This window comes from Rhineura floridana, chromosome 1, assembly GCF_030035675.1.
Source record: "Rhineura floridana isolate rRhiFlo1 chromosome 1, rRhiFlo1.hap2, whole genome shotgun sequence".
Classification (NCBI taxonomy): Eukaryota; Metazoa; Chordata; class Lepidosauria; order Squamata; family Rhineuridae; genus Rhineura; species Rhineura floridana.
In genome coordinates this window covers 195,945,275-195,967,477 of record NC_084480.1, presented here as the reverse complement: position 1 = coordinate 195,967,477, position 22,203 = coordinate 195,945,275, and the positions used below count along the sequence as shown (strand labels likewise).

At 41.7% G+C, this 22,203-nt stretch overlaps 1 protein-coding gene across 4 annotated transcripts in view; it reads left to right on the top strand.

Moving 5' to 3' along the window:
• The window catches only part of LOC133366634 (cadherin-10), a 158,084-nt gene that overhangs the window by 87,923 nt on the left and 47,958 nt on the right, over positions 1 to 22,203 (top strand). For all 4 annotated transcript variants that reach the window (XM_061589975.1, XM_061589949.1, XM_061589966.1 and 1 more), the window contains exon 3: positions 11,566 to 11,860. In XM_061589975.1, the coding sequence (XP_061445959.1) occupies positions 11,566 to 11,860 (295 nt within the window). The remainder of the gene's footprint in view (positions 1 to 11,565; positions 11,861 to 22,203) is intronic.

Genomic DNA, 22,203 nt, shown 5'->3' with positions numbered 1-22,203 from the left:
AGCACTGTCAATTTAGGTAGGGATGCGGGAGAAATTCAATTCAGTTCACATTTAAAGCTGAAGCTATCAGACTCACACTTTCCAAAACAATATGAGAACTAAAACAGAGCCATCCTTTGGAATTTGCACTTATATGAATTTTGCCATGTAGTTCTCCAACCAGACAGTGTTTACAGAAATGCATATATTAGAAGAAAGTTCACATAAAAATGAATATATTAGTCAAAATAACATTCCATAATGTATTACGTTAAAATAAATTTCTTGCAAAAATATGTTGTTGTTATGTGCCTTCAAGTCGATTACGACTTATGGCGACCCTATGAATCAGTGACCTCCAAGAGCATCTGTCATGAACCACCCTGTTCAGGTCTTGTAAGTTCAGGTCTGTGGCTTCCTTTATGGAATCAGTCCATCTCTTGTTTGGCCTTCCTCTTTTTCTACTCCCTTCTGTTTTTCCCAGCATTAGTGTCTTTTCTAGGGAATCCAGTTTTCACACTTCCTTCATCTTGGTCTAATCCTGCTTTCCAAATGATATGTTCTGCATATAGATTAAATAAATAGGATGATAAAATACACCCCTGTCTCACACCCTTTCCGATTGGGAACCAATAGGTTTCTCCATATTATGTCCTTACAGTAGCCTCTTGTCCAGAGTATAGGTTGCGCATCAGGATATTGTCTTTATGCATTCTTCCCTGATACTGTCTATGACTTCATTCCATAGTTCTTCTGATTCTGTGTCAACTAAGTTTAAAGCCTCAAATCTCTTCCTTATTTGATCTTTATATTCTTCTGGGATGTTATTTAAATTGTATTTTGGCATTATGATTGCTCTGTTCTTCTTTAGCTTTACCCTGATTTTCAATATGACCAGTTCATGATCTGTACCACAGTCTGCTCCTGGTCTTGTTTTCACAGAAAGTATGGAACTTCTCCATCTTCTGCTACCAATTATATAATCAATTTGATTCCTATATTGACCATTTGGTGATGTCCATCTGTACAGTTGTCTTTTCAGTTGCTCAAAAAACGTGTTCGCAAGAAACACATTATTGGCCTCACAGAATTCAATAAGTCTTTCTCCTGCTTCATTTCTGTCTCCTAAGCCCCATTTACCCACAATTCCTATTTCTTCTCTGTTCCCTACTTTTGCATTCCAGTCCCCCATGATTATGAGAACATCTTGTTTTGGTGTGTGATTAATATTCTCTTGTACTTCTGCTTGAAATCGCTCCAATTCCTCCTCTTTTGCATTTGCCGTTGGAGCATAGACTTGGTGATGGTTATGTTATTAGGTTTCCCATTTAATCTCATTGTTATCACTCGCTCAGACCTTGCGTTGTAGCTCCTTGCTTTTGCTACATCACTTCTCACTATTAAAGCAACCCCATTTCTTCTTAATTTCTCATTTCCTGAATAAAATATTTTGTAGTTGCCTGATTGAAAATGTACCATTTCCCGTCCATTTTAATTCACTCACGCCAAGTATTGTAATGTTGATGCATTCTATTTCTTGCTTGACAATTTCTAACTTTCCCTGGTTCATGCTTCTCACATTCCATGTTCCTATTGTGTGCGTCGTACAACTCTGGACTCTCCTTTCGCATCTGTGCGCATCAGCCTCTGGGCTTCCTTTCGGCTTTGACCCAGCTGCGTCATTAGTTACAGAGTTACTTGTACTTGTCCTTTGTTCTTCCCCAGTAGCTTAGTGAGTGCCTTCTAACCTGGGGGTCTCATCTTCTAGCAATATCTCGTGTTGCATTTTGGATACTCTGTTCATAGGGTTTTCATGGTAAGAGGTATTCAGAGGTGGATTACCATTGCCTTCCTCTGACTTCGGATGCACGTTAGTCTGGTGTCTCAGCTTTGACCATTCCGCCATGGGTGCCTGCTAGGAGTCTAGCCTCTTGGTCTAGACTCCTGACGGCATTGCTCTCAGCTTCTTCAACACTCTCAAACCCCCTCACCACGTTAAGGTGTGCATCCTAAAGGGGGTAAAATATGTATATTGGTAAAAACTACATAGAAGAATATTTTATTAGGAGAAATTTGCACTAAAATGCTGAACCATTTTCGTAACCATTTTTTAAAGACAATCCACAAATTGCTGCAGAAACATGGGAAACTATGTTTCAGATCAGAAAGATGAGAAATGGAGAGAAGTGAAACTGACAGATCTTTCCATTCCTAGTCTTAGTTTGCTTCCAGATGACCTGTTTACCGAGCATTATCCTTATTTGTTTGCACAAAGTTTTGGTAGAGATTATGTGTCATTGGGTACTTATTGAGCATTCATTCTGATTTGTTTGTGGAGAGATTATATGACCTTGCATCAATCAAGTGTTATCCCACGCTTTCCATTGCATTTCCCCACCACTTTCCTTATAGCAAAAAGTCCAGTTTTTTTGGGAAATGGATTTGTTGTGCAAGTGTGCCAAATCAACTTTAATTGTGCAATCTGAATGTGCTGATATGTGTTTTAATTCAATCCAAAAATATCAATCGTCTGGAAGTGCTAATAGAAGAATGTGTCGAGGAGTCAAGTTTGTAGTCAGGGACATCAGTTGGAATTAGTCAAACAAGAACTTTTTAGGCAATTCTGAGGCTGTAAATGCAGGACTTTGCATACCAGATATCCTGTTCAAGGGGATGGAGCAACTCCCCTATGAGAAAAGGTTGCAGCATTTGCAACTTCTTCATTTAGAGAAAAGGCGAGTAAGAGGAAACATGATAAAAGTATATACAATTATGCATGGCATGGAGCAAGTGGATAGATAAAAGTTTTCCTCCCTCTCTCACAAGACTAGTGTTTTGGAAGTTTCACTTCAATCAATGAACTGTCTCACTGTGTGCTCTGCATCTATTGACCATTAAGCACAATAGATATAATTAGTCAATTGAAAGGGTCCCTGCTTGAATTCTTTCCTTATTACTTTCCTCAAGTTTAAGCATGCCTCTGATTGGTTAGACTGATATTCTCAGGGCTATCATCACTTCCAATTCCTCCTCCTTCTTCCCGTAATTCTCTCTTCCTACCTTTTGAATTCAGCTAGTGTAGATGATTTCACATATACGCTCATGGGGTCTGAACTGGCGGTGACCGACCAGGAGAGAGACCTCAGGGTTGTAGTGGACAGCATGATGAAAATGTCGACCCAGTGTGCGGCAGCTGTGAAAAAGGCAAATTCCATGCTAGGGATAATTAGGAAAGGTATTGAAAATGAAACAGCCGATATCATAATGCTGTTGTATAAATCTATGGTGCGGCCGCATTTGGAATACTGTGTACAGTTCTGGTCACCTCATCTCAAAAAGGATATTCTAGAGTTGGAAAAGGTTCAGAAGAGAGCAACCAGAATGATCAAGGGGATGGAGCGACTCCCTTACGAGGAAAGGTTGCAGCATTTGGGGCTTTTTAGTTTAGAGAAAAGGCGGGTCAGAGGAGACATGATAGAAGTGTATAAAATTATGCATGGCATTGAGAAAGTGGATAGAGAAAAGTTTTTCTCCCTCTCTCATAATACTAGAACTCGTGGACATTCAAAGAAGCTGAATGTTGGAAGATTCAGGACAGACAAAGGGAAGTACTTCTTTACTCAGCGCATAGTTAAACTATGGAATTGGCTCCCACAAGATGCAGTAATGGCCACCAGCTTGAATGGCTTTAAAAGAAGATTAGACAAATTCATGGAGGAGAGGGCTATCAATGGCTACTAGCCATGATGGCTGTGCTGTGCCACCCTAGTCAGAGGCAGCATGCTTCTGAAAACCAGTTGCTGGAAGCCTCAGGAGGGGAGAGTGTTCTTGCACTCAGGTCCTGCTTGCGGGCTTCCCCCAGGCACCCAGTTGGCCACTGTGAGAACAGGATGCTGGACTAGATGGGCCACTGACCTGATTCAGCAGGCTCTTCTTATGTTCTTATGTTCTTATTAGGCTTTCCTATCCACATGTACTTTCTTAATAAAATTAGTTTATTTTGTTTAAGATAAACACCACTCTTTTCCCTATACTTTTATATCTCCAGTGAACTTTGCTGCATAAAGCAACTCTCTTCATAGGGTCATGGGCCCAGACATAATTTGAGAGTTATAAAAGGAAAAAGAAAAAGGAGTCTGTGGAGTCTGTAACACAGACAGATTAGATAAGAAAGAATGGATACTTCTGAATCTGCTAGGAGGTCTGATGCCATTGAGCTGCTAAATGACACAAACTACAGAAGATGGTCCTTTCAGATGAAAATGCTGCTCAATACTTTGGGGTTAGCCTTTGTCCTTGAAGAACCAAGGCCAGAGGCGTCTGGAAAGAAACAAGATGAATGGGATGCTGCAAACAGGAAAGCCACAGAACACATATCTCTAGCTGTAAGTGATAATTTAATTTACCATATTGAAGGTAAGCAAATTGCAAGCAAAATGAGGGAAAGGTTGAGGCAATTTTTCAACAAAACACAATGAATACTCAAGTTTCCTTGATGCTACAACTCTGTAGCAAGAGGCTTAAAGATCCAAAGAATCTGTCTCTCTCTGTGCAATCTATCTGTTTGTTTATTACACATATCCCACCCTTCCCCCCAGTAGGAGCCCAAGGTGCCAAACAAAAGCCCTAAAATACTTTAAAACATCATCAAAACAGACCTAAAATATATTAAAACAAAATGTCTTTAAAAACATTTTTTTAAAAGCTTAATTTTTTTAAAAAAAAGAAGGTTAAAAACATTAAAAAGCAATTCCAACACAAATGCAGACTGGGTTAAGGTCTCAACTTAAAAGGCTTGTTGAAAGAGGAAGGTCTTCTGTAGATGTCAAAAAGATAACAGAGATGGCACCTGTCTAATATTTAAGTGGAGGGAATTCCAAAGGGTAGGTGCCACTACACTAAAGGTCCATTTCCTATGTTGTGCAGAACAGATATCCTGATAAGATGGTATCTGCAGGAGGCCTCACCTGCAAACCACAGTGATCGACTGGGAATATAAGGGATAAGATGGTCTTTCCGGTATCCTGGTCCTAAGCAGTATAGGGCTTTGTACACCAAAACTAGAACCTTGAACTTGGCCCGGTAGCTAACAGGTAACCAATGCAATTCTTTCAGCAGTGGGGTGACATGTTAGTGATACCCTGCCCCAGTGAGCAGTCTCGCCACCACATTTTCCACCAGTTTCAGCTTCTGGACCAACCTGCATAGAGTGCATTATGGTAATCCAGCCTGGAGGTTACCAGTGCATGGACAACAGAGGTCAGGCTATTCTAGTTCAGTAAAGGCACAGCTGTCTTACCAGCTGAAGCTGGTGAAAGGCACTCCTAGTCAAAGAACTCACCTGGGCCTCTAGTGACAAGCATGGATCCAGGAGCACCCCCAGACTATGGACCTGTTTTTTTTCAGAGGGAGTACGACCCCATCCAAAGCAGGCAACTGACCAATTATCCAAACTCAAGAACCACCAACCCACAGCATCTCTGTCTTGCTAGGATTTAGACTCAATTTATTGGCCCTCATCCAGCCCACCACTGAATCCAGGCAGCAGTCCAGGTCTTGCATGGCCTCTCCTGATTCAGATATTACAGAGAAATAGAGCTGGGTATCATCAGTGTACTGTTGACTCCTCACCCAAAATCTTCTGATGACCATTCCCAAGGACTTAATATAGATGTTAAACAGCATGGGGGGTAAGATGGTACCCTGTGGCACCACACAGCACAACTGCTGGGGGGCCGAAAGACAACCACTCAATGCTATTCTTTGAAAATGTCCCTGGACATAGGATCAGAATCACTGTAAAACAGTGCTTCCAATACTCATCTCGCCAAGTCGGACCAGAAGGATACCATGGTCGATGGTGTCAAAAGCTGCCAAGAGATCAATTAAGAATAACAGGGTCACAAGGAACCCAAGGCAGCATACATGTGGTTCCCAGGTGGTCTCCCATCAAGGCACTGACCAGACCCAGACCTGCTTAGCTTCAGCAAAGTGGTGGCCTCATGTGCCTTCAGATCATATCCTGGGACCTCATGAACAATGGGGTGGTGAGAGATGGTATAGATGCTTTGTAGGCATCAGGGTAAGACTTCAAGGCACCACTGCACTCACAGACAACATACTGGTGTCCCCTGCTCTAGCATAATCAGCAAACAGAATTCAAGTTGAGGCCCAAGAAGTAGAAATAGAATTGACTCTAATTGGTTAGCATCATCATGGACCAGGAGCACTTTCTCTTGTAGAGGTAAATAGTTGGCATGCATTCCTTTGAGGACACTGCACTGCACTTGGTGTCACATCAAGGAGAAATGTTCTTAGTCATGGGTACTAGGTGGCTTAGCCCTCACTGGCAGGGATTCTGCAAAGAGCAGGTATAATGTGAATCTGTTCAATAGCACTCAGAGATACAGTGTACCCACAACAGTCCTTGTAATAACCCTACCTGTCATAATGATAACCATTTTGCAGAGAGGGGGATGCAAGTTCCTGAGCTCCTTTGGTAACATGGTCTTTCTGGAATGATATTCCCTCTGGTCTTCCTCTAGTTCTGTGCATACATCAGATGATGTGATGTGGGCAACAGACACAAACAAAAAGTGAACCTATGATTTGTTCAAAGAATCAGTTTCCTTCCTTGGTTGAGCTGTGCTGGAGGAAGGAAGATACCTTCTGTCCCCTGTATAGTTTGGTGTCAAACTCTCTTTGCACTTAGATTGCTTCCCTAGAATCAAAATCATCAGAAGGGGAGATGGCCAAACAGACCCAGAAGAAGTCTTGCCAACACACAAAAGCCACCATCCCAAAAATTGCTATGATGCACCACTGCTGAAGAACCAAGTGTAACAGCCTGGGCCCTTAGTTAGGTCAGTATTGTCTATATTACAGAAAAGAGGAAGCTCAGAAAGCAGTGGATTTAACCAAAGCCAGCTAATGAGTTTGTGGCTGAGATAAGCTTAGAAATGAGGTTTTTACAGTTCACGCTCTTAACCAATATACAGAATCAGCTCTCAGAACTAATGATGCTGAAATAGTGTGTGTTTTATAAACATTTTCAGCCCCTGTCCCTTGAGAAACATGCCATCTCCATTGGCCTTTTTTGTACTCCTTTGTGAAAGAGTGTAAAACCGTTCACAAGGAGGCAAGTGCTTTGAGAAAGAGAGAACATGACATGCAGCTTCTCCTGTTTTCCCACCTGCCATCAGCACATTTGCATGGATGTCTGAGGCAGAGAAGTCTTTGCACATAGACCTCTATGTGGGTAGACTTCACTCTGTCTGGAACCCTGCTTAATCATGGTTCTAGAACCTGGAGAAGCCTCTGTGCATAAAGGTCTATTTCCAAACACTTCTCTGTGTCAGCAATCTGCATGAATTCATGGATAGCGGAGGCAGAGCTAGAGGGAGCCGTGCAAGATTGGGGGTGTGGCTGCAGGCATTGCCTACAGCTTTCTACACGTGTTAGCTCTTCACATGATGGAACGACAGCATTTGCATCTGGATGTGATGCCCAATGTAGATGTTGCTTAAAGCTAGTTCCTGCCAAAGGTCTTGCCGCATGGTGCTGGCGAGCAATGAAACCCCAGAACTTTAAGGCTGCCTCCATTCTTTCAAACCAAGGCACAGTCAGGTTGCTGTTTAACTGCCACCCCCGATCTGAGAATGAGCAACAACAAAGGCTTGAGCAGAGTATGTCCCTTATGCACCTTAACGGCTGATGCCTTTTTACAAGCCAAGAAAAACGGGAATAAACTCCTGATGTGCATAAAGGGAAGACTCTCACAAATCTTCAGTTGATGGTTTTTGGGGTGCGTTAGTGGGAAGGTGAGTCATCCTTTACACAGGAGATGTTGTTGATCCCTGAAGCCTGTGGTGAGTTCAAAATATAGCACTGGTTATAAAATAGTTGCCATTTGAGACAGCAAGTGATATAAAGTATTATTTATTATGTTCCATCTTCTCAAAATTGAATTAATGATTATGATTAATTTTTGTATTGGCTAATATGACTGAAGATGATCGTGCACATCACTGTTGCAGCTTTTACTAATGTTTCTCTGTTCTTAATTAGGCAGGGGAAATAAACCTTTCTGCAATCTGCTTTTTTAAAAAAATCTGCCATGCTTTCTTGGTTCATTCTGAAACATTATTATAGGTCTTCTGATATATTTCTCCTATAAGGTCGATACATATTTCCTTATTCACACTATTCAGGATGCATTTTAATAGCATGCAAATGTCTAGCAGATTGCTTACACATACAAAAAGTTGTTGCTGCTGTTAACATTTAAATATAATGAAATCAGTATGCAAATATGATCATTAGGAACATAACCGTATGGCTGATTATTTGTATGGGGGGGGGGAAAGACCCAGATTGTTTGCATGAACTTACTTGATGCACATAAAATGAAAAGTGCCTTTTTTCTGAATATATTTCTACCTGAATTGGTGTTAGTAATATGAGACAAGATCAGTCTTGTCATTAGTTCAATTTTGAATTGAGCCTATTATTAGCTATTCACATTTATCTGGGAAGCAAGTTCCATTGAACTCTGTGCTGCTAACTTCCAAGTCGACATGTGTGGAAGAAATTAAAGATTTGTTCTTCCAACATCAAAGGGTTTTATTATATTAATGCACAACCCCATTCTCATGAAGGTATAGGATTTGGAAGGAGTCCTTGGGTGTTAAGATATGGTTAGTAGTCGAAGATAGATGGATTTATGGTCAATACTAAAATCCTCATGAACATTTGTCAACATTTTAGTTTGAATTTCTCCTGATAAACACATTTTTATATCTAATTTTGACTAATGTACACATTTTTGCATGCAGTTTCTCCTGTTATTATCATTAATATATTCATTTTTATGCACATTTCCCCTACTACATGCATGTTTTTTCTGAACATTGTTTGGTTGAAGAACTGCATTAATTCAAATAAGTATGAATTTTGAAGGATGGCTGTTTCGGTTCCCATATTGTTTTGGAAAGATGGATTTTATAAATTTGGCTTCAAATGTGAACCAAATTGAATTTCTCCCCTATCCCTACTGAACACACATGAAAATAATGTTTTTGCAGAGCGGGGAAGGGAGATCTGACATTGGATTTCTCTTTACAATAGGGGTAGTTAATTATTTTTTGACCTATGGGCTGCATTTACCTTTGATAAACCTCCAGAGGTCACATGTTAGTGGTGGGTGTGGCCTCTTGCACATGTGCTTATACACAAAGATGCAGATCTCTCCTCCTTACTTGTACAGATTAGCCAAGGACGGGGAATACCAACCCATCTCTGCTAATCAGCATGTGTTTTTAAATTGCTTTTAAAAAAATGTGTTTTTAAATTTGTATATTTGTTTTTAATGTTTTTAATTGTAAACCGCCCAGAGAGCTTCGGTTATGGGGCGGTATACAAATGCAATCAATCAATCAATCAATTTGATGACCAGGGAGGGGATGATTTACACTCTCCAAAAGGTGCTGGGCCCACCCCACTGCTGTGTCTTCCCCCCTTTTTTCCACCACTGCCAAAATTGATGGGGTCTTGGAGGACCAGAAAAATTTGCCTAGGATTCTAGATCAGGCCCCCAGGTGGAGAGGAGTTAGCCACTGCTGCTCCACAACATTGGAGATCTATCTCTGACACTAGAAAGGGAGATCTAATATGTATCCCAAGTGTACAAGCTTTGAGCCAGGACGTTTGTGGTTCATATCTCAGGTCAGACATGAATTCACATGGTGGGCTTAAGCACGCCACAATTTTTTCAGCCTCAGACCTGAGCCATTCTCATCTTCAAAGTGGAAAAGCTTATAGAGTTATAATCACAGAGATGGAAGGCACTTCAAATCTAGTCTTAACTTCTGGAAATTCACTACTACAGCATCTGCAATAGGTGACCATTGAGCCTCTTCCTAAAAACCTCTAACAATGCTGAGTCCATCATCTCCTGAAGCAGTCTTTCCAGCTTGGCTCATCATGAAGTTCTTCCTAACGCTTAGTCTAAATCCTTTTTCTTGTTATTTGAACCCACTGGTTTGGGTCCTGCCCTCTGGAGCTACAGAGAACACATTTACTTCCTCACTTATGTAGCAGACCTTGCAAGACTTGAAGATGGTTATTGTAAAACCTGTTAATCATTTCTTGTCCAGGATAAGTATACCCAACTCCTTCAGTTTTTCCTCATTTCCTTGCTCTGCAGGCCCCTCACCATCTTTGTCGCCCTCCCCTGAACATGTTCCACTTTGTTGGCATCGTTAAACAGTGGTGCCCAGAACTAGACACTGTACTCCAGGTGATGTCTGACCAAAGCAGACTAAGTTCTTGGAAGGATTTGTGAGATTGGTATGTGGAGCGCTTTGAGCAGCTCAGAGCATTATATTTATGCCAAGCATTATCTATTAAACCATAAATTTTGTAGGCAACACACTCTGTTTCACCAGATGTGTGAAACAGAAACCAACTGAAATGAAGTTAAAGCAAAGAACATATATTGATTACTAGGTTGTCAAGCATGATTGCAAATTAATTGAAACATCATCTGCATTTTCTGGGGGAGGGGGAATTTGCTTTTTGTTTAAGATAAAAGGAGTTGCCTTATAATGATTCAGGCCATTGGTCCATATAGCAGAGGAGTGGGGAATCTGGCTCTCCAGCTGTTGTTGGACTACAACTCTCATCATCCCTGATCGTTGACTATGCTGACTGAAGTCTAACCACATCTGGAGGGCCATAGGTTTTGACTCCTGTCATAGAGGGTGCTATTATCTTCTGTGAACAGACATATCTCCAAGATCTCAGGCTGAGGTCTTCTCAGCCCTTCTGTCTTAGTTCTGATAATGGGCAATGCCTGAGATTGTATCTGAGATATTCTCCATGCAAAGCATGTGCTCAACCACTGACCTATGGCCTTTCACTAATAACCATGAAACAGCTTTATGAATCGATAGCTAGCTTCCGCTCTTCAGGAGATAGCACTGTTTGGTGGATGGGTAAGCAGTAGAAATATATTAACCTTAAGGTCACAGACAAAGAACCTAGGGAGACTGCAGGATTTCCCACAAGATTCTGTTCCTCAGTTACTCTTTAGGAACAAACACAAAGTTTTATTTCTAAACAAATTGGGCAGCCCCAGCACCAGTTGCACTGCTTTCTTTAATTATCATGTATTCCACCATGTCCTTTATCTGCTTAGAGAATTTACAACTAACACAGCAGGTTGTGAATGTTTAATAGATTCTTTTTCAAGGAAAGAAAAGGTCAGCATTAACATAAAATTCTTCTTTAAGATTTGTGGCACAAATGTTCCATGGCACAGAACAGGTGTTGCTGGAAAAACGAAAATCTGCAATGGGAGCTGAGCTCTAATGATTATTCTGTGCATTAAGGATACTGGATAATGAGAACCTTAATGCTACATATACACACTCTGTGTTGTATCAAGTAGACATAAATGGAAAGGGACTTTGCTTTGTCAATGTATATCTTGTTTGAAGCACCCTGTGTGACTTCTAAAGAAAGTGGATCCCTTTTATTAAACACCTCTTTCTCTCTTCCCCCCATCCCACCCCCTTTCCTCCCTAGCTTCATTCTGACCAGGATAAAGGAGATGGGTCCCTCAAGTACATCTTGTCAGGAGATGGAGCTGGCACTCTTTTTATTATTGATGAACGAACAGGTGACATTCATGCCACGAGAAGAATTGACAGGGAAGAGAAAGCTTTCTACACTCTGCGTGCCCAGGCTATTAACAGGAGAACACTAAGGCCAGTGGAGCCTGAATCAGAGTTTGTCATCAAAATCCATGACATCAATGACAATGAACCAACATTTCCAGAAGAAGTTTACACGGCAAGTGTTCCTGAAATGTCAGTTGTTGGTGAGTGTCACATTTGAATGTAAAGAAATACCTGCAAGCATGAAATTCTACAGATGTCCTGTTTTTGTAAATTCAAATAGCCGCAGTGGGAGTGGGTGTTTGACTCTATCTCTCTCTGTCTCATCACTCAACAAGTAGTACTTATGTCCTAAATATTAATCCACTGTGTATGAAACAATTGGTGATTATCCCAGGAGTCTCAAAGCTGGATTAAAAGATCAACAGGCTCTGGTCTAAGCCCCAGTTTGAGGATCCCCCTCCACAATGCAATCTGTCTCTCACACAGCAGCAACTTGTAGAGAAATTGTACAGCCACGAGAATGGCTGTATACTATAGCCAGCATGGATTTTTCTCATTCCGCAATGTTAAATTTAAAATATTCCTCATGCCATTCTGCTGTTTCCCATAAACTCATTTCAAAACAAAACATTACAAAACGTATACTCCGGAACTCAGAAACGCTTGCTTAACAACCCTCCAATTGGCGATACACAAAGCAGTCAGAGAGAATCGACAGTTCAAAGTGTAAAAAGAGAGAGAGAAACAGACCCCTGTTGGACTTTTTTCTGTCAGTTTCTCATAATTTGTTGAAATTAATTAAACATCAGCCATGTTCACAGAGTACCTGTAACCCTATTACTGACTTTGACCCATACTCTGACCTTCATCTTCTGCAGTTTAAAAGTTTAAAAAATGCCAGGCTGATTTTTAATTAATTTAAGAAATTTTTGGCTTCAACCCAATGATAGTGTTGGGCATGCTCAGTAAGAACCAACTGTCAGTGTTCTAAAAGCCAGTCTTACATCTGCTTAGCTTGACTAATCGGGGCCACACCCATACCAGACCTTTACTTCACTTTAGACAGCCATGGCTTTCCCCAAAGAATCCTGGGAAGTGTAGTTTGTGAAGGGTGCTGAGAGGAGACTCCTATTCCCCGACAGAGTTTTATTTTATTTTATTTATTTATTGTACTTTTAGACCGCCCTTTAGCAACAAGCTCTCAGGGCGGTGTACAACAGAATAAAACCACATTAAATACAGATGAGTGTGGGTACAATACAACTATAAAAACATTTTAAAAACAAGGTTAAGACAAAGATAAAATAAAATTACAATTAAAATTAAAATTAAAATGCCTGGGCAAAGAGGTAGGTCTTTACCTGGCGCCGAAAAGATAACAAAGAAGGCGCCAGGCGTATCTCATCAGGGAGGGCGTTCCATAATTCGGGGGCCACCACTGAGAAGGCCCTAGATCTAGTTATTGCTCTCCGGGCCTCCCTGTGAGTTGGGACCCGGAGAAGGGCCTTCGACGTCGAGCATAGCGAATGGGTAGGTACATAGCGGGAGAGGCGTTCCATCAGGCATTGCGGTCCGATGCCGTTAAGGGCTTTATAGGTAAGAACCAACACTTTGAATCTGGCCCGGAAACATATTGGTAGCCAGTGCAGTTGGGCCAGGACAGGTGTTATATGGTCAGATTTTTTAGTCCAGGTAAGAACTCTGGCCACAGCATTCTGCACCAGCTGAAGTTTCCGAACCGTCTTCAAAGGTAACCCTACGTAGAGTGCATTACAGTAGTCCAATCTAGAGGTTACCAGAGCATGGATAACTGTGGCGAGGTTCTCCCTGTCCAGATAGGGTCATAGTTGGGCTACCAGCCGAAGCTGGTAGAACGCATTCCGTGCCACCGAGGCTACCTGAGCCTCCAGCGACAGGAGCAGATCTAATAAGACCCCCAAACTATGGACCTGCTCCTTTAGGGGGAGTGTAACCCCATCTAGGGCAGGTCGGACATCAACCATCTGGGTAGACAGCCCCCCCCCCACCAACAGCATCTCAGTCTTGTCAGGATTGAGTCTCAGTTTATTAGCTCTCATCCAGTCCATTATCGCGGCCAGGCAGTGGTTTAGTACATTGACAGCCTCACCTGAAGAAGATGAGAAGGAGAAGTAGAGCTGCGTATCATCAGCATATTGCTGGAAACGCACTCCAAATCTCCTAATGACCTCACCCAGCGGCTTCATATAGATATTAAAGAGCATGGGGGACAGAACTGAACCCTGCGGGACCCCATATTGGAGTACCCAGGGACTCGAGCAATGCTCCCCAAGCACCACCTTCTGGAGACGATTCTCGAGGTAGGAGCACAGCCACTGCCAAGCAATGTCTCCAACTCCTAAGTCTGCAAGTCACTCCAGAAGGATACCATGGTCGATGGTATCAAAAGCCGCTGAGAGATCAAGGAGAACCAACAGAGTTACACTCCCTCTGTCTTTCTCCCGACAGAGGTCATCATACAGGGTGACCAGTTCTAGTGGCCAGCATGGTTTAACAGTCAGCCACTCTGATTGAAGCTCTGTGGGGGGAACAGAGCATCTTCAAGCAACTCTCAGCATCCTTCACCTTCCTCTTTCCCTCTTTCCTCCTCCGTGCCCCTTCCCTAGGTCAGTTTCACTTATCCTAAGCATGATTGCAGAGGAGTAAATCCCATTGAATTCAATGAGCATGCAAATCATCAGACCTGCCTTTCCCCTCCTTCTCCTCTCCCTTCCTCCTCCCCTCCCCTCTTCCTTCTTCCTCCTCCTCTGCCCACTCCAGCCCTCCCTCCCTCCCCTTGGACAGTTTTACCTATCCTAAGCATGAAATAATTCCCACTGGACTCAATAAACATACAAATGATCAAACCTGCCCTCCTCCTGCCCTCTCCCGCCCACCTGCTCCTATCCCCCTCCTCCCCTGTGCCCTTCCTCCCTTCCGTACTCCTCCCCTACCCCTGCCCTTCCTCCTTCTCCTCCTCCCCCCATCACCTGTGGTCAGTTTCAGCTATCCTAAGCATGATTGCAGGGGAGTAAATACTATTGAACTCTGTAAGAATGCAAATGATCAATCCATTCTCAGCAAACTTGCACAGTATCCCATTTCTTACCTCCTGGGTTAAAAAACAGAGAAGTTCTCTAATAAGCAACAAACCTTGCAGTTTAAGAAAGTACCTATAGCCAACAGATATTTCTATCAAACTTTAAAAAGAGTTTTTTTAGTGTTGTGAAGTGTTGCTGTACTTCACATATTCACAGAAACAGAAGCAAAAGAAAATGATTTCCTATAGAAAACTTCACTAAAATTGCAAAGTAAATATTTAAAGTGACTATTTGAACTATATCAACTGTCTTAACATTGTTGGTTCCTCCCTACTAAAACAAGATCAGCACAGCACATGTGTTGTTTTTGTTATTTGGGCTGATTGCAGGTGTTGCCACCACTCACCATATGCTCAGAGGCACATGTTACCAAATTCTTCCAAGCTATACAGGAAGTGGGTTGGACTGTGAAAGACCAACCCAAATTGTGTTTGCATTTTGACAACTTCGTAGGGCAGTACAATATCTCAGAGAGGAGGTCAGGTCTCCGCTCCCCTGGTGCATTCACTATGAAATGGAAATGGACTGCCTTCAAGTCGATCCTGACTTATGGCGACCCAATGAATAGGGTTTTCATGGTAAGCAGTATTCAGAGGAGGTTTATCATTGCCCCCCTCTGAGGCTGAGAGGCAGTGACTGGCCCAAGGCCACTCAGTGAGCTTCATGGCTGTGTGGGCATTCGAACCCTGGTTTCCTAGGTCGTAGTGCACCACCTTAACCACTACCCCACACTGGCTCACTATACCACACTGGCTCAACTATACTGGCATTCCACACTAGCATTCACTACAGCTGCCCAATTTCCCTGCTTTTTAAAGTTTGATAGAAATATCTGTTGGCCATAGGTATGTTCTTAAACCGCAAGGTTTTTTTGCCTATTAGTGAATATATATTTTATATGATTTCTCTTCCTTAGTTGCAACATGAAGCTCCTTTTTCTTTCACTGCCTCTGGGTGAGTTTTTTTCCCCCACCGTGGCTTTTCTGTTGACTTCTAAGGCCAAGGAAAGACTTTGTAGCTTTGAAACCTTTTTAGAATTTTTATCCTTTGCTGTTCTTTCACCATGTCCCATTAATCTCTTCTAACCTACTTATTCCTTGCCTTTAATTTCTCTGTCAGTCTTTTGCCCACCTTGGATCTTTCGGGTTTAGCAGCCCATCCTATGACACTATAGTTTTCTCAGCATTCCTGATTGCTGTCTTCCTTCCTAGTTGGTCTCTCAGCCCTCTAATCTCTTCCACCTTCCTACCTCAGAGGTATCAATGCAAACTTCACACAGGTGTGACCTCCCTCTGGGTTCACAGGCGGTCTGCAGTAGTTACCCTGCCATCATTTTGAGCTAGTGTTCCTTTTGTCTTTCTCTTCAGAAGTCCAACAAACTATTTTTAGCCTCTACTGCTTTCCTGTGCTCCCCAGGCTTCTTCATTCACTCTATCATTAGTCTGAGATGACCTCTTTTCCTGCTGCCAGAACCACAATGATTCTTCTTAATTGGGCACCCTTCATATTTCCTTCATTTGCCCAAGTGTCTTTGAATATTATTTACTTCATCCCACGACTAAAACAAAACAAAACAAAATAAAAGCCCACAGCAAAACATTTTACCACATCTTATATGCACTGAGTAACATCTCAGAAATGGGTATGAATGGCTTACATGATGTTTTTGCAAAATAATGTTATAGGTTTATGGCATCAGCAACTGAGAAACAACATTTCAGAGACAGTCCAAGATGTTCTGGTGTACAAGGAAAAGCAAACTCAGAATGGCATCCCTTCGTGACTACTACGTTGTAGTAAAGCAGTAAACTTTTGACAAAAGATTGAGAACTTTTGCCTCTTTAGTGTTATACCAAAATCTGCCTGAAGCATGCTACTTCAACCTGTATAAGGCTGCTTTCACACTGCACTTTATTCCATTATTCTGTCAATTTCTTACCTAGTAATTTGTGCATTATACTTCATCATTCACATGACATACAAGCTAGTTCTGGAAATGTAGTGAAATATAGTGCAGGTTCAGTACAAATTTTCACAAAAATGATACCAGAAATAATAATTTTGCAAGCTTGGGAAACCAGAAAATCATGGGAGTTTTTTGCTAGCTGCTCATGTGACAGGCATCCCAGCATGCAATGTGTTCCAGCCTTTAGGTGGGCTTTTTTTGTCTGATGAAAATTGTACCGGTATTCCAGCACAGGCACGGGTAGCAGCACCATTTCCCACACACTCCACTATGTCTATACACCTAAATTATACAGCCACAAGGGCGGCGGTACACTGTAGCCAGCGTGGATTCTTCACATTCCACAATGTTAAATTGAAAATACCCCCTTTCCCATTCTGATGCTTCCCATAAGCTCATTTCAAAGCAAAACCTTACAAAACTTAGAGTCCAGAACTCAGAAGTGCTTGCTTAACAGCCCTCTAAATTTTCATGGCGATACACAAAACAGTTAGAGAGAATAGAGAGTTCAAAGTGTAAAGAGAGAGAAAAACTACACCCCTTTTGGACTTTTTTCTCTCAGAGTTATCATAATTTGTTGAAATTAATTAAACATCAGCCATGTTTACAGAGTACCTGTAATCCTATTACTGACCTTACTCCATACTCTGACCTTCATCTTCTGCAGTTTAAAAGTTTAAAAAATGCCTGGCTGATTTTTAATTAATTTAAGAAATTTAGTGTGGAACTCAATGATAAGGCCACTCATGCTCAGTAAGAACCAACTGTCAGTGTTCTAAAAGCCAGACTCACAGCTGCTTGGCTTGGCTAATCAGGGTCCACACCCAAACCAGACCATGAATTCACTTTAGGCAGTCATGGCTTTCCCCAAAGAATCCTGGGGAGTATAGTTTGTGAAGGGTGCTGAGAGGAGATTCCTATTCCCTTTAGAGAGCTCCAATGGCCAGAGTGGTTTAACAGTCAGCTGCTCTGCTTGAAGCTCTGTGAGGGGAACAGGGCATCTCCCATCAACTCTCAGCACCCTTCACTAACTACACTTCCTAGGATTCTTTGGGAGAAGCCATGACTGTCAAAAGTGAAATAATGGTCTGTTGTGGATGTGGTCAGGGACAGCTTTGGTTTAAATTTGGGTAGGAGGCTACATGTGTCTGCTGTAAAATAAAAAGGTGGGGGAAACACTGAAAAGCAATGATATTGTTTACAATGTTTTCTTTTTGGAAAGAAAAGAGGCCAAGTGCCCACCTACCCAATCTCTTCCCCTCCCTGCCCCTTTCCCAGGTCAGTTTCACCTATCCTAAACATTATTGCACAGAAATAAAACCCATTGAATGCAAAAGTATGCAAATGATAAAGGCTACCCTCCCTTCTCCTCCTTCCTGTCCCATCCCCCTCCTGGCCATGTTCAGTTTTACCTATCTTAAGCATGATTGCACTGGAGTAAATCCCGCTGAACTCAATAAACATGCAAATGATCAAACCTGCAGTTCTCCCCCCTCCCCTCCTGCCTGCTCCCATCCCCCTCCTCCTCTCTTCCCTTCTTCCCCTCCCTCCTCTTCCCTCCCCTCCCTCCTCTTCTCTCCTTCCCCCTCTTCTTTCTCTCCTCCCCATCCCCTGTGGTCAGTTTCTCCTATCCTAAGCATGATTGCAGGGGAGTAAATCCCACTGATCTCAATAAGCATGCAACTGATCAATCCATTCTCAGCAAAATTGCACAGGATCCTATTTCTTACCTCCCGGATTAAAAAGCAGACAAATTCACTAATTGGAAGACACCAATTTGTCTTCAGCATCATATGACATTGACCAATAAAAAAGCTTTGTAATTAATGAAAATAAATTTGACAGAAATTTCTAGGATGAATAATGAGGGAAATAAAAGTTTCTAACACAGGAAAGAAGCAAAGGAAGAAGAACACCAACAAACATACAAAAATGTAATTTTCCATCTTTGGACATAGCAGGTGTTGCCACCACTCACCATATGCTTAGAGGCACATTACCAAATTCTTCCAAGCTACACAGGAAGTGGATTGGACTGTGAAAGACCAACCCAAATTGTCTTTGCATTTGGACAAATTTGTAAGGCAGTACAATATCTCAGAGAGGAGGTCAGGTCTCCTGCTCCTCTGGTGCATTCATTATAGCTGCCCAATTTCCCTGCTTTCTAAAGTTTGATAGAGATATCTATTGGCTATGGGTACGTTCTTAAACCGCAAGGTTTTTTCCTCTTAGTTATTATATATATCTATATATGTCAGGTGCTAAAGGGAGAGGGGATGCATAGCAATAGAACAAAATCTTAGACCTCCTACACAGTGGGGAACTTCAGTGCACATGTGTATAGCAGGTGAGGGACTAAAACAAGACGTTCATTGCAGCCATGTGAAAGACATTTGCATATCATCTGCAAAAGCTACTGTTCCTTAATACAACAGGTACTGCGATGTGAAAGGAATTTTAGAAAATGGGACAGAAGTGCTGCCATTTTAATCCATTAAACTAACGCAATAAGCCCCATGTCTGAAAGCAGCCTAATAATACACACATGATCTCTCATCGTTAATATAATACATTGCCTTCAAATACAGCAATTAAAATGGCAACTCCAATTATAAAGATATTTAGAGTATCTCCTCTAACCAATTATGAACCTCTTGCTGTTCTTCACCAGTTCAAAATAATGTCCTGTACCCAGTCACATTTTTTTCCTAATGATCTTTCCAAAATGTCCTTTGGCACTTTTTAGTCCTTATTTTCAGACCTTGTTTCTTTGATGTATGTAGCTGCTTCATTTCAGTGAAAAATAATAATTTAAATTCTATTTCAATCAGAATCTATGGGCCAGATGACAAGCAATACATGTTAAGATCTAAGGTGAACTTCCTCTTTCCTATAAGGCCATTGAATCCAGAGTCAAAAATTACTTAAATGTCAGAGAATTCCAACAAAAATGGAAATGGGAGTGGAAATTGCTGGTATAGGCTTATTAGTCTTATGTCCAGAACAGAAGATCAATCCAGTGAATACAATCAGCATCCACTGTTGCTTTCAATCCGCAAAAGATGTGGTTGAAAACTTTTCCTTCCCATTTGCATTGTATTTCCTTTGCAATGAAATAAATGGGCTGGTATAATGTAATGGCAATGTAATTTATGTCATTTATGTCATTAATTGTGTAAATTACATAAGCAATGTAATTTTACTGCAACAGAAAGCAAGATGAATGCCAAATAGCACAAACAGAAACAGTGCTGCATGTAATGAAGACAAGGCAGAACAGACAATGATGCCTTCTTTCATCCCTGTCTGCAACCTGCCTGCGAAGGAGGGTACACAAGCACAGTGTTTCCCTTCTCCATGTACCCCCCCCAACTCAGAACAAACATACTTAAAACACATCCTGTTTCCACTGGACTGGACTGGGACACCCCCCTCAATCCTTGAATTTGTGACTAGCTGCTGTGATAACCCCGCTTCTTCTGTTAAGGAACTTATCACAGGGATCTCATTTAAAGAATAACATGAAATAATCTTTTTGACAGCTCTTCCTTTTGCAAAATAAGGTGGCAAACTAAAGTGGTAGAATTCCATGTTATACCACTTTAGTCTGCAGGCAGGGTGTCCCATTGTTGAATGCTCTTCCATGTAAAAAACTGTAGTGCATGTAGTAACTGCATCAGAGAGAGGCCAATCTAATGTGTACTAGGTTACTATATGCAGGGTGTTACTGATTTTTATAATATTGGGGACCATTAAAAAATATTGGTGGTATTCAGCTAAAACATTGCACTAGGGCAAGGCTAGCACTAGCACGGTGGGATTCCCCCCTCGCCCCCCACATACCACCCTCAAATCCGCTCTGGATGGTTGGGGGAAAACCCAGAACCAATTCGGAGGTGCAAGGGGGAGCGGAAGGGAAGATGGTTACATATTGCAAGGCAAAATTCTTGCACGGATGGAACAATCTGCTTAGCATGACATTGAATACAACCCATTATCTGCACACAACCAGTCTACAGACTTTGGTGGTACAATCCAGAGATCTACTACCACTTCATTAAACCAGCTCATTCTGTGTAATTTGTGTTAGTTGGTTGTTGGTTAAGCTTGAAGGGTTTGGGCTTAGCCTAAATATACACAGGACAAAGGTGATAATGAGGTGACAACGTGGACTGCACCACTTCAGCCTGCCAATGGAGGATTCCTCCTCATAAAAAAACCAAGCCTCCCCACATCTAGAAATCTAGTGAAGCAAGGAGAAATGTGCTATGCCTGCCTTTTGCTACCTGTACTAGTTTTCTATTTGTGGGGAGTTTTTAACATGGGGAATTATTTTTTTAAAAATGTGATTTCCCACCACTATATGCAGCCGGAAGGGATGCAATCCATTCTCTTCCTTGCTGCCTGAGATATTCTGAGAAATCCCAGGGACTGAACCGAGGGCCTTGTCTTTGCAAAACAGGTGTTTTACTAGGAACCTGTGTACCCCTCCTGCATAGCTTAGTAGTATACTTCAGCCTGGTTCCTTTCTAAAGAGGAACGTTACATTGTGTTACAGAATTTGCCAATTACCAAATATGAGGAAAAACTTTAAGAGATCACTGTCTGATAAACAAGAATAATCCTTCAGTTTACTCCTAAACCGAGAAAAAAAAAATAGAAGTGGAAAATGGTGGCACAGCATTTGTTTGGCTGTTCAGAATGCTTCTGATATCCTCCCATGTATTGCTAAAGGACTTGTTGTTCTTCAAAAGATTTGACCTACAAAGCATGGTGCATGGGTATGCCACTGAAAGGGATTAAAAACTGGCTGGCAGGCAAGAAATAAAAATGATCTTCCAAAAAGGTAAAACAGTATAATAAACAGAAATGTAACAAGCTGGGTAGTGCTACAAGGGTGAGCCAGGGCTCAGTTTAATTTTACCTCAGAAGCCTTTGAAGGCTGTGCATTTTCTAAATCAGCCAAATGCAGAGATGAAACAGAAGGAAAAGACCCTTAATGTATTCAAATGGATCGGAGTGGATTAAGTCTTCCAGCTGATTAGAAGCGCACACATTTCAGCATGGCCAAACAGAAGGCAAGGAAAAACTCTGTATTCCTTTAAAACTGGCCAAATGATTCATTATGAACTTATTGAATTCAGTAAACTGAATCCCATCTCCTGCTTTAATCATCAGTCATTTTATCTATGGTGGAGGACATTCTCCCTGGCTTGTGCCACTAACAAGCTTGAGAATGTCAGGGGGGTGGGTGGGGATGATTCAGGGCTTCTTTGCAAAAAGTCCTCAAGTCTAAAGTTTAGGGATAAGAGTATTCTACCTAGAATACTCACTGCAGTTTGGCTGATGAACAGGGCTGGCTCAGCAGTACAGTTAAGTAATTCTGGTCACTATAATTAATGGTCTTATAGAGGCCCCCTCTCTAGATAATAATGTGTAGTCCCTCAGGTAGAGATAG